This window comes from Mastigoproctus giganteus, chromosome 9 (assembly GCF_048544385.1).
Source record: "Mastigoproctus giganteus isolate SK-2022 chromosome 9, ASM4854438v1, whole genome shotgun sequence".
In the NCBI taxonomy this organism is placed as follows: Eukaryota; Metazoa; Arthropoda; class Arachnida; order Uropygi; family Thelyphonidae; genus Mastigoproctus; species Mastigoproctus giganteus.
Genome location: NC_143583.1, coordinates 41,355,605 through 41,369,411, shown reverse-complemented (window position 1 = coordinate 41,369,411; position 13,807 = coordinate 41,355,605). Strand labels below are relative to the sequence as shown.

At 36.3% G+C, this 13,807-nt stretch overlaps 1 protein-coding gene across 2 annotated transcripts in view; it reads right to left on the bottom strand.

The window, feature by feature from the left end:
• Nucleotides 1-8,301: 8,301 nt before the first annotated feature.
• The window catches only part of LOC150080167 (26S proteasome non-ATPase regulatory subunit 9), a 53,045-nt gene continuing 47,539 nt past the window's right edge, over nucleotides 8,302-13,807 (bottom strand). For both annotated transcript variants that reach the window (XM_090381299.1, XM_090381298.1), the window contains exon 6: nucleotides 8,302-8,512. In XM_090381299.1, the coding sequence (XP_090237425.1) occupies nucleotides 8,488-8,512 (25 nt within the window). In that variant the 3' untranslated portion in view covers nucleotides 8,302-8,487. The remainder of the gene's footprint in view (nucleotides 8,513-13,807) is intronic.

Genomic DNA, 13,807 nt, shown 5'->3' with positions numbered 1-13,807 from the left:
GCTATGAGTTTCATACATCTAAAACTTCGACTTCCGCTTATCTGCAACTTCCTGTTTTGCACATTCACATCAATTCTTCAAATCAGATAGGCTTGCTGGATTGTTCCACAAAAACACTGGATACACACAAAGCAAGTCTGGCACAAAAGAAAATTTCTCGCTGCAAGGGGATGGAGTGTAGTTACACTCCAGATAAGAAATACTGTCCTAAAATACAATGGAACTATATTAAAACTTAAATCAAAATAATCTGCAATTTATAACTTAATTGCATAACTTTTACCTTTTTTTTTTTTAATATAGAGAAAATCTTTCATTTTAAACAACTGGGAAGTTATTAAAAAAAAAAGAACATACTTAATACACATTCAACACAGAAACTTTTATGTTCATCTATCCATAGAAATGTCACTGAAATAAATGAAACTTTTATTATTCTGAAAAGAATACAGTTTTACCTAAACAGCAACAATATCTGCAAAATTTACACAAATTGAGCAAATACTGGACATTTGCACATCCAGTATTTGCTCAATTTCTTCATCAGACAGTAAAGAAATCTAGAAACAGTAACCTCAAATACCAGACTGTCTAGGTCAAAACCAGATATTTGGCAAATCTAGATGTCTCATCAGCACTTGAATTCTACACACCAATTCTTCACTTTTTGATTTTGCACTAAAGAAACTAAGGCTAAGGAGCATCAGTTCAGTGCATTTGGCCTGTGAATTGTGTGTTATGATCAGCCTATCAATTTTGCTAGATAAGAAACCAGAGTTTCTGTGGTGGACTGAGAAGGGGATCCCAGTTCTTTATCTTAGGATAAGTAACTGCACTTATTCCCACCATATCTTCACAAATTTCTTTGGGTGTTGTCTTTCACATTTACATAAATTTATCCCCTTTTTTTCAAAAGGCTTTGGAAAAATACTTTGGAAGTGTTTTTACTTTGTTTATTCAAGAGTTCTGTAAAAAAAAAATAATAAAAAAAAAAAATAAATAAATATATATATATATATATATATTATTTACCCTTGAAATTTTGCAAAGATATTTATTGACTGCAATATTTAATTACAATAATTATATAATAGAAGGTCACTATGTCACACTAGGTACAAATTTATTAATCATCCCTTATACATACTCTGATGGAAAAAAAAAAAAAATCACATAATTGGAAATCCTTCCTACTTACTTCCCTACTAACATGTACATATTGGCAACGTACTTGGCAGTATTAAACATAAATTTATGTTATGCTTCATGACTGGCCAGTGTGAGTATTTTGCACTGGCAAGTAATCTTGCACATCACTGGTTTCCAGCAATGGGGAAGTTTCTCTGGGGTGTTGCTTTAACTTCCTATTTTTTTGAAACCATACAATGATCTTGTTCTTGCTAGACAGCTTGGTAAACTTCTTGCCTGACACATGAGGGTAAGGTAAGGTGATGTGTTAGATAAATGGCTGTATTTTTCATAAGCGGTAGTCCTGAAATGCTGTCATCTTCACAATTCTTTTTATGAATTATACTAGATAGCCGTTGTTTCTGAATAGAAGTTTGACTGTCCAAGCTCTCGGTTCAAGGTACTGGAAGGGCTGCAGATTTTTTAAGTATCTTGGGATGAGGCTCTAATAATGCCTGCTTTTACAGAAGTTCAGCAGTTTGAGCAGATATTAAGTATATATCTGCTTGAAAACATGCTTCTCTGCCAAAATATACACAAAGTGAGCAAATACTGGACATTTGCACATCCAGTATTTGCTCAATTTCTTTATCAGACAGTAAAGAAATCTAGAAACAGTAACCTCAAATACCTGATGTTTGTGGGTTTGGGATATGTAATGGCAGTGATGGTGTTTCAGTATTCCTGATTCAGGAAAGAGTGAATGGCCTTATTTTTTGTATACTTTGTCCACTTCTGTATAACAATAATGCACTCTAACCATCACCTTAAAAAATATTAATTTTAATGAATAAAAAAATGTAAAAATTTTTTAAAAAAAAGTCTTTTATTTCAAATTTTAAGGTTAACATAATTTTTTGTTTTTTCCTAAGACCTTTCACACTGTTAATGTTTTCTTACAGCTGGTCCCTTTTCAAGCAATTTCTTTTGTATCACTCCACACGGTGCAGTAAACTATATTGTTTTTACTACAGTAATCATAAATTGAGTCGTGATGAGAAATGAAAGTTAGCTTTATGCATCATTGTACAAGACTATGTACAAAACTGCAAAACTGAAGTTATTTAAAATGTATGCCATTCCTCATACAACAGTTTCAGCACTTTTTGGCACATCACTGTCGGAGAAGAGAATTAATTTTAATGAATTAAAAAATGTAAAAACTTAAAAAAAAATGTAGTCTTTTATTCCAAACAAAATCTAAGGTTAACATATTTTTTTGTTTTTGCCTAAGACCTTTCACTGTTAATAATTCACTTATGAAGCACCAAAAAGTGCCAAAATCAGAGTATGGGAAATATTATACATTTTAAATAACTTGCAATATTCATCTCCACTGGAGGTGCATTTAACTTAGTGCATGGTGCAGAACCAAGGCAACTTGTGGTGAAATACCTCCACATTATGAGATCAATGCATTTGTAGCACACCTAGTTTTCTCACAGCTATGTATAAAAGTGAAAGACTCTTGCCCTAACCTGCACAATAAGGTTTTACAGCTATTGTAGCATGAAATTTCTACCCTAAATTTACTTGAATTACCAGCTCAGTTAATTTTCTTTACTAAAGCATTTCACCAAATCAAGGTAACTCAATAACACAGTTTTACTATACACATCTCCAAGGACTTCATTTAATAAATAACTTTCCATTTTTTTTTATATTTAACTATCTGCCTTCAAACATTTTACATTTATTAATGTTATCAATGATTACATATGTTACACCCAGATTGTGAAATTGAACAGTCCATGAAATGGGAAAAAAGTTTTGTCCATTCTGTGAATTGGCCTCTCCTCTTGTCCATTTCATGAACAGGGCAAAATTTTGATTGTCTTCCAATTTGTGAACTAGCCATTTAATATAAAATAATAACATTAATAAGCAAGTCTTAGAGTATACAAAATGCTTATTGCCTTAATTGCCACAAAAGTTGTTTACTTATAAAATATTAAATAAAATAAAATTTTGAGTCATGTGTTACTCGGGCTAATCTTTAATATATGGTATTCTACAGGAATGGGATATACTTAAACAGAAAGGGCGCAAGAATATTTGCTGATGCTATCGAGGCAGAGTTAGGTGGGTCGGAAAATTGCTAGCTTGGGGGGGATACAGGGACTAATAGATTAACAGTAGCCGTTGGCAGAGGCAAAAGTGATTCTTGCACTGCTTCTATTGAAATGCAGTTGAGCAGCAGCCTGGAAAACACGGCAATGGGGATTTCCAGGACCGCTGGAAGTCATAGTGGAACAAGTAAATACATGGGCTGTGTTAAGGTAACTAAGAGTAGAAACAGGTGCATATATACTTGCATGTACATCAATGCTAAGAGTATAGTTAATAAATTCAATGAGCTTGAAGTGCTAGTCAAGACATCAAAGGCAGATATTGTTAGGATATCAGAGATGTAGTGTCACACAGACATACGCAGTGCAGAATTGGAATTTGGGGAGTACAATGTGTACAGAAAGGATAGATAGGACAGGAAGGGAGGAGGGGTTATGCTATTAGTTAAAAAAACACAAAATTTAAGGAAGTGCATCCAAGTGATGTTGGTGGACAATGCAATGTTGCGTCTGTTTGGTGTGACATAAGCACTGGGAAAGGGAAAATTAGAGTAGGTGTGTGTTATAAGCCTAATGAATCTGATGAGTATAATGAGCAATTGTGCAGAGAAATAGAGTGGGCCAGTAAATTAGTGTCTTATAATGGGGGATTTTAATTTCCCAGAGACTGACTGGAATTTGTGGGTTGGTCACTCACACACTAGCAAGGCTTTTGTGGATTTATTCGACAATTGTTTTCTACAGCAGCATGTTCGGAAGGAAACTAGAGGGAATAACACTCTAGATCTGATTATCAGTAGTGATTCTTCATGCATTAATAATTTGCAGATAAAGGAACCACTACGTGGCAGTGATCACAGTGTGCTGAAGTGGGATTTACTCAAAGAGGTAACTACCATCAAGGGTAAAGGGAAGGGTTTTTGCTTTTGTAAAGGTGACTACGGTGCTCTGAGACAGTATTTAAATTCTATGGTTTGTTTGGTTTTTTTTTTTTTTAGGAGCATTAGCAACTAAGGCCATATTGCTCCGAGGATATGCGGTGGTCATTCCCTGACCTTTCCGCATCCTCCATATTTGGTTTAAATTCTATACGGTGGGATCAACTGAAGATGTTACCAACAGCAAATTCAAAATGGGAAGCATTCAAAGAATTAATTTTGGAAGCTACTAGGCTTTTCACTGGAACTAAGAAATATTGTTCAAGATTTAGGCCTAAATGAATGATAACTAATTAGACATGTGACAGAGAAGAAAAATGCATGGAATAGATATAAAATACCAGGTGACGCAGAAGCCTATGATAGATATAAGTTGGTCTGTAACCCAGTCACAAAGGAGGTTAGGCAGGCGAAGGCAGATTACGAGAAATCTTTGGCAAAGGATGCAAAGAAAAACAGCAAAGAGTTCTTTACTTATGTAAACTCTAGAAGGAAGGGGATGAATCAGATTGTTCCACTTGATATCGATAGTTCAACTATTGATGATCCTGCTCAGGTGGCTAACAAACTAAATGAGCATTTTGCATCTACATTCACACATGAGGAGTTATTCAGGGATGGGAATGCCAGAGGTGAATTAAACTCTGGCAGTGAGCTAGATGATTTCGCAATAACTGAGAGGAAAGTGGAGGAGAATTTATTAAAGATAAACATAAGGAAGGCACCTAGGGTGGATGGGATCTATCCAGTTACATTAAAGGAGGTGGCAAAGGAAGTAAGCAAACCCTTAACCATAATTATGAGAGCTTCCCTGGACTCAGGGGAGGTACCCATGGACTGGAGATGTGCAAATGTGACCCCAATCCACAAAGGATAATCAAAGGGAGACACAGGTAATTACAGACCTGGTAGTTTAAATTCTGTTTCAGGAAAATTAATGGAGGCACCAATTAAAGAAGCATTGCAGGATCATCTAAACAAGACTTCGGTTTTATCTCAGACACAGCAGGAGTTTGTTAAGGGGAAGTCTTGTCTGACCAACTTGATTGGATACTATGATGTAGTCACAAAGGAACTGGATGCAAAGAATCACTTTGATATCATATATTTGGATCTTAGAAAGGCCTTTGATACTGTTGCACTTGGAAGACTGCTGCAGAAATTGGAGCAGTGTGGCATAGGAGGCAAATTAGTGCTATGGATAAAGGGATGGCTGAGTGGGAGTGGACAGATTGGTAATCAATGGACACTCCTCTTCGTAGACTAATGTTATTAGTGGAGTCCCTCGGGGTTCAGTGTTGGGTCCATTGTTGTTTTCTGTATTTATAAATGATATTGATGATGGTAAATCAGGCTTAATGGCCAAGTTTGCAGATGATACAAAGGTTGGCAGGGTTCTTAAGGACACTAATGACAGTACGCTGCTGCAAGTGAATCTAGAAAAGTTGAGCAGATGGGCTGAGAGGTGGCAAATGAAGTTCAACATTGACAAATATAAAGTACTACATATGGGAAGCAGTAACCCCAGAGTAACATATCAACTCTGTGGCACTACACTGGCAGTGGTAGAGAATGAAAGGGACCTGGGTGTGGTTGTGCAGGCAGATATGAAGTTTTCTGAACAGTGCAGATGGGCTGCAAGAGTAGCTCATAGTGTCTTGTCAATGATATACACGAATTTTTTTAGCAGGGATAAGAAGGTGATCATCTCGTATAAGGCAATGGTCAGGATGTATACACGTCTGGAGGTCTCATTTTAAGAAGGATGCAGAGCTGTTGGAACGAGTACAGAGAAGGGCAACAAGATTAGTGAATGGAACAAAGGGTTGCTTTTATGAAGAAAGGCTTAAGTTTTGCAAATTACAGTGTCTGGAGACTAGGCAGCTGTAAGGCGATCTGATTGAGGTGTATAAAGCCTTGAATGGTTTGAGCATGCTCAGTGCTGATGGGATTCTTCTTCTTGCTCAGAATAATCACCTGAGAGGGCATAAATTCAAATTGAGGAAAGACAGTTGCAGGATAGATGTGTGGAAATTTACCTTTAGCCAGCAGGTGATTGATTGCTGGAACAATCTTCCATCTGTCGTTGTAGAAGTTGATAGCTTAAACAGATTCAATGCAGAACCTGACAAACATTTGGAGCAAGTGGATGGGTGAGATAAGGGTTTTATTATTATTTTTTTTTTTGCTGGTGCTATATAAGCTTGCTTTCTTGCATCATTTAGGTCAGTGTAGAAGTAAAAAAAAAAAAAAAAAAAAACTTAGGTTAGTTTATACAACTATTTGGAGCTTATGCACCATTACACACATAACACACAACTATTTAGGAGGGATTCAAGCAAGGAAAAAAATATGACTCAAAATGAAAAGCTAGTTAAAAAACAGGTTAGTTTACTTTATATGACTATTTGGGAGAGATTCGAGTGATAAACACCCACGATTCGAAACGAAAGTCTTAAATTTGAGAGAATTCAAGATAGGGAAAAAAAAATAATAAAGTAACCATTTGTCTAGTAAAAATATTTTTCTACTAGACTTTCATTTGTGGTACTTAGCAGCCTAACAAACACATTCCAACATCTGGTATAGCCGTCCTAGTTAATCTAGGCAAAAAAAAGGAATAAACAGAGCCAATCATTATTAATAGCAGAAATGCTTGTAGAGCTGTGCTTGCAAATCACTGGCAGCTCGGCACAAGAAATGTAACTGTATAGTTGAAATTACTATTAATCCTAACCTACTATAAGATTAAGGGAAGTCCTTTAGCAATGTCCCTGTTCACTATTAATCAAAACATGTTAAAAAACTATGGGAAATCTTTCAGCAACCTGCCAGTTCATAAATTGGGCAGAATTTTACTTTATAAGGGAATTAGGAGAACTTTTTTTTATATATTGTAATAACCAGTATAAACAAGAATTAAGGATCCTTTAAGAGTGAAACTAATAACAGAACACAAGAGGACAATACCTTTCCAATTATCTGATTTTTCAAAACTTCTCAGTAGGAGCAGAACTTGGTTGTTTGTTTGTTTGGTTGGTTGGTTGTTTCCAGTGCTTTGATTGTTATTGTGTTTCAGGGTAAAAGTAGTGGACCCATGTTTCATCAAAAATCAATCACAAATGAGTTAATAAAATCAATCCATCAAATATATGCATGCTGTCAATAAGCATCTGGCACTCTCTTGTATGTCATCAGCATTTAAAAGTTGTAGAACTTTTAAATGCTGATGAACTCAATTTATGAGTGTCTTGAATTTCAAAATTAATGAAGTATATTATTATGCATATTATTAGGTATATAATTATGCTGCAGGATACATACTGATAAAAATAATTGAAATAATATTATCCTTTTTCTTTTAGTATTTTTTTTTTGAATGCTTGATTATAGTATCAATATTTTCAGTATTACATAAAAAAAAAAAAAAAAAAAAAAACAATTTCATCTGCAATACATCAAATAGAAACTGGCTGAAAATGAAGGTAATACCTACCAATTTTAATGTAATGAAAAAAAAATATATATTTATGCCATTATTTTCTTATTCTGATACAAATTTTAAAGTTAATATATTTTTTTATTTTTATCTAAGACCACTACTCTAATTTGCCAAGTGAAAAAAACCCCATAACAGCTCCTCTCTGCAGAACAGTTTACAGCTAGTTCTTTCAAAACGTTTAAGGTTTATTGTGTGTGTAATAAAACATATATCTCCAATAAGTGTTATTTTTAACATTGGACAACTTAGCCAGCATTCACTGAATACTGTTTATTTTGTTTTGCAAATATGTAGCTACTGTTTACATTTAAAACAGTCTTTATGAGGCTTTACATTAATAACTTTTAATAAGAGTAGATTGGATTTGTTTGGCTGTACCCGATCACACAATTTTAATTTATTCAGATTAATAACAATACTGTAGAAGTACACAGGATCTTGATGACAACCAAATGTTAAAAAAAATTTTAGACGATAAAAGCCAGAATACATACTTTTATTTTTAATGTTACTGGTAATGTCAAGAGAAAAATAATGAGATATTGAGTTAGTTTACATGAAATGTGTATATGGAAGAGTTTGGACAAATATCCAGTACTGTATGTCCAAGTCTTTTAAATTTTACTCTTTATTGTAGTAAAAAATATTTACATGTATAATTTTTAACTTGAATACATATTTAATACATATATTTTACATGTAGTTGCAATGTTGATTATAATTTTAGAATTACAAAACTTTTAATAATTATTCAACTTAGCTTCATCTTTTAATGAAAAACTTGTGCTTTCTAGTTTAATGGCAGAATAATACATCTGAAAAAAAGACAAAAATTATACATATATATATAGTGTATATTTATATATTCACATACATAACTTAATTGTTCATGCAACTGATCATATGACCATTTTGTAATATTAAATTTTAATAAACAGATTGTATGCATATGAGAGAGAAGTGTGTAATAATCAATCAAGTATGCAAAAGTGAGAGAGAGAATTATAATCTTACCTAATTTCCATCATACTCCTAAGAGATACACCAGAGAGTTCTCTCATTATATTCATTACTAACATATCACTCACTAGTCATTTTTCTGGTGAAGTAACATACAGTCTACTTCCAACTCTGATATAAAATTGAACTAAACTGTGTGTTGTTTAGAATCAGCACTGTTCCAGCAGCTTGATTCACTACTGTTATTGATTTACTGTGATTCACCTGAAGTTTCTTTGGGTCATCACTGGGGGGGGGGGACTAATGCATATAAGAATTGTGAATTTCTAAAAAATCCAATGATGCTATCTAACTGTTGAAAAAAAGCCATGAATTAGGGTTGAATTTGAAAGTGTCTGCAATTCTGCCCAGACAAGATAGGAGGGAATATATGATGAGAGCCTTGTCGATCAATTCGACCCTGGAAAGATTGTGCAAGGCTCAAGAGGCAGAATTTTTTTCAGCCTGGTCTGTACTTGTTAACAGGAGAGACTTCTTCTACAGGGATGGGATACACTTAAATAGAAAGGGGTGTAAGAATATTTGCTGATGCTATCAAGGCAGTGTTAGGTGGTCGGAAAACTGCTAGCTTGGGGGGGGGGCATACAAGGATTAACAGATTAACAGTAGCCACTGGCAGAGGTGAAAGTGATTCTTGCACTGCTTCTATTGGAATGAGCAGCAGTCTGAAAAACAAGATGTAGGATATTTCAGAGACTGCTGGGAGTCATTGCGGTACAAGTAAACACATGGGTTGTGTTAGGGTAGCTAAGAATAGAAATAGGTGCATGTATACTTACGTGTACACCAATGCTAGGAGTTTAGTAAATAAATTTGATGAATTTGAGGTATTGCTCAAAACAACAAAGGCAGATATTGTTGGGATATCACAGATGTGGTTTCACACATATATAAGGAATGCAGAACTGGAATTTGGGGAGTACAATGTGTACAGGAAGGATAGGAAGGGAGGAGGAGTTATGCTATTAGTTAAGAAACACATAAAATCCAAGGAAGTAAAGATAGTCGACATCGCTGGACAGTGCAGTGTCGAGTCAGTTTGGTGTGATATAAGCATTGGGAGATCAAAAATGAGAGTAGGAGTGTGCTATAGGCCTAATGACTCTGATGAGTATAATAAGAAACTGTACAGGGAAATAGAGTGGGGCAGTAAATCAGAGAGTCTTATAATGGGGGATTTTAATTTCCCGGAGACTGACTGGAATTTGTGAGTTGGTCACTCACACACTAGCAAGGCTTTTGTGGATTTATTGGATGATTATTTTCTACATCAGCATGTTCAGGAGACAACTAGAGGGATTAATACTCTTGATTTGATTATCAGTAGTGATTCTTCATACATTCAGAATCTGCAGATAAATGAACCACTAGGTGGCAGTGATCACAGCGTGCTGAAGTGGGATTTACTCAAAGAGGTAACTACCATCATGGGTAAAGGGAAGGGTTTTTGCTTTCGTAAAGGTGACTACGATGGTCTGAGATAGTATTTAAATTCTATACAGTGGGACCAACTGATGATGTTACCAACAGCAAATTCAAAATGAGAAGCATTCAAAGAACTTATCTTGGAAGCTACTAGGCTTTACATACCAACTAAGAAATATTGTTAAAGGTTTAGGCCTAAATGGATGTCAGATGAACTAATGAGACATATGGCAGAGAAGAAAAAAGCATGGGATACATATAAATTAACATGTGACACAGAAGCCTATGATAGATATAAGTTGATCTGTAACCAAGTTACGAAAGGAGGTTAGGCAGACAAAGGCAGATTACGAGAAATCTTTGGCAAAGGATGCAAAGAAAAACAGCAAAGAGTTCTTTACTTATGTAAACTCTAGAAGGAAGGGGATGAATCAGATTGGTCCACTTGATATTGATGGTTCAACTGTTGATGATCCTGCTCAGGTAGCTAACAAACTAACCTTCACACATGAGGAGTTATTCAGCGAGGGGAATGCCAGAGGTGTATTCAACTCTGGAAGTAAGCTAGATAATCTTGTAATAACTGAGAGTAAAGTGGAGGAGAAACTGTTGAAGATAAACACAAGAAAGGCACCTGGGGTAGTAGTAGTGGCATGTGATGCAAGAAAGCAAGTGTATGAGCTTATGCAGCATCAGCCGAAAAAAAAAAAAAAAAATCACACCATTCCCTCCAAATGCCTGTCCAGTTCCTCCTTAAATTTATTTAACCTATCAACTTCCACAACGACAGATGGAAGTCTGTTCCAGCAATTAACCACCCGCTGGCTAAAGGCAAATTTCTGCACATCTATTCTACATCTGTCTTTTATTAATTTGAATTTATGCCCCCTTAGGTTCGTAATCTGAATGAGTGGAAGGATCCCATCAGAATTCAGCGTGCTCAACCCATTCAAGGCCTTATACACCTCAATCAGAACACTGCGCAGGTGCCTAGTCTCCAGTCACTGCAGAAAAAAGAAAAAGAAAAAAGAAAAAAAAAATCTCGCAGATCATCCCATTTTCTATTCTTCTAATGCCAAACAACATGAGGTTAAGAACGGCCTATATAATAGAGTAGAAAGACTATGAAGTGAAGTGGCAATAGAACCATCTGGTCTTGGCAATGGCGGGAACATATGGACAAAAGTTGTAGCCAATAGCTTTGGCAAGAGACCAGAATGCTCGCCTATCTACCATGTCTACCATGTACTTAGGGTTGTTTGTGAGAAAAAGATCAAGTGTATTGGCTGTGTAGTTAGGATTATCTCGTATTCTGGTAGGTAAATGAACAATCTGTGCGAAGTCATTAGTAATTGCAAAAGCCTCAGCATCTCGAACAGCTGGATCTGTGTGACTAGAAAACAGAAGCCAGCACCAAGGAAAATTATCTCACTGTTAGGAATGTTAGACTGGAGAATATCAAGTTTCAAAGAGTTCCCAGTGATTAGTGGAATTGGAAGAATGATAGAGGCAATAAATGAATTTGACAGAATGTGGTAGAGAGATTTTAAGCGAGAGAAAATTGATTATTATTGTTTGTTTGTTTGTTATTTGGTTTTTTCAGGAACATTAGCAACTAAGGACATATTACTCCAGGATATGCTGTGGTCATTCCCTGACCTTTCTGCATCCTCCGTATTTGGTGGTGAAGGGCTCGAACCCCGGTCTAATCAAGAAGCCTGTGCTACGCGCTGCTGCTCCTTCCCACCTGGCTACGGAGGCGCTGGAGAGAAAACTGAAGACGATATTCCAACTTATTCAGTCCCTGACAGAGAATATAAGAGTGGACATATGCACAAGTACTACCTTTGAATCAAAGGCAATCATACAGTGAATAATTCGAACTGAGATGAGCAGTGTTTGAATCAACCAATAATTGGGATTGTGTCAGAAAAAGTACATGGGGTTTGGCAGACTGAAAGTGAAAATGGACATCACTCAGATTAGAACTGAGACCACATATATTTATGAAATGAATGAGGAAGTATTTGGGAGGGTTAAATTTTATCACACATAAGTTTGTTCAATTAATTTGACAATTCATGGTGTATTCAGAAGTAGGAAAAGGTGGCAAGGACATGCTGTATGATGAAATGAAATTTTGGATATGTCATACACATGTTAAGAATATACCCAGCGCCCTGACATGACATGGCCTCGACAATGCCCCCAGCATACGAACTACTCAGATTCCCTCCAGTCACTATGTGGCAGAGTAGAGACAATGAGATTGTACGCTAGCTGATCCAGAAACCTGCTAGAGAGAGTTACCAATAGGTTTGGTCTGGTGGACTATGTAGCAGCTGGCCTGCGAACACCACTTTAGAGTTGTATACTCAAAACGCAAGGAGTTGTACCCCCAAAACATAACCTCAAAATACATCAATCATACTGCATGACAGAAGAGATGGGGAGGGATTGCTGGAGCTTTGCTCTGGAGACTAAACATGGGTTCCACTGCTTTAAACATCCAATAAGCAAAGTGGTGGTATTGCATCGGTTGATGAGAGTCATCTACTACATAGTATTGCCTGATAACACAGAGGGGGCGGCATTCCTCCATGTGGTGTGGGCGCCACACCTCGACCCCTGTTTATGTTGGTTTGCACCTGTGTGGTCAGTGTATTCTCGGTGCCATATTTCAGGACATGCACACGGGACATACCCAAGGTTACTAACAGTCCCACCATTGTGAAGGTGCAAGCAAAGGATCTGGCTGTCACAGACTGACCGAACTTTGCCAAAATTAGGCTTGACTTGAGTGTCACCCAAATATCGGTTCCATCAGCGTTTTAGCATACATGACAGAAAAGCTCTCAAAGCAGCTTCCAAGATTAATGGTGTTATAATGAAAATTTGCTAGTGTATGGCACATTTAAATTTTGCATTTCTATTCACTTCCTTGAGAACTGTGTGTGAAATTGTGTTGAATTCACATTACTGTAACTCACATTATGGATGCACATGTAATCCATTTTGTTTACACTGATGTGAAAAAATGCATCTGTCACTTATGACTTATTAACATTAGCATTAGTAGAGGCATATGATGCAAGAAAGCAAGCTTATGCAGCATCAGCCACAAAAAAAAAAAAAAAAAAAAACCCTCTCCCATTTCATCCCTCCGTTCATTCCAAGTACCTGTCCAGCTCAGCCTTAAATTTATTTAGGCTATCAATTTCCACAACAAAGGGTGGAAGTCTGTTCCACCCGCTGGCTAAAGGCAAATGTCCACACATCTATCGTACATCTGTGTTTCCTCAATTTGAATTTATGCCCTCTCAAATGATTATTCTGAGCAAGAGGAGGAATTCCATCAGCATTGAGCATGCTCAAACCATTCAAGGCTTTATACACCTCTATCAGATCACCTCGCAGGTGCCTAGTCTCCAGACACTGTAATTTGCAAAATTTAAGCCTTTCTTCGTAAGAGCAACCCTTTGTTCCATTCACTAATCTTGTTGCCCTTCTCTGTACTCGTTCCAACAGCTCTACATCCTTCTTAAAATGAGGCCTCCAGACCTGTATACAGTACTCAAGGTGTGGCCTGACCATTGTCTTATATAAGGGAATAATCACCTCCTTATCCCTGCTAGAAAAATTCCTATACAGATGACCCCGCTTAA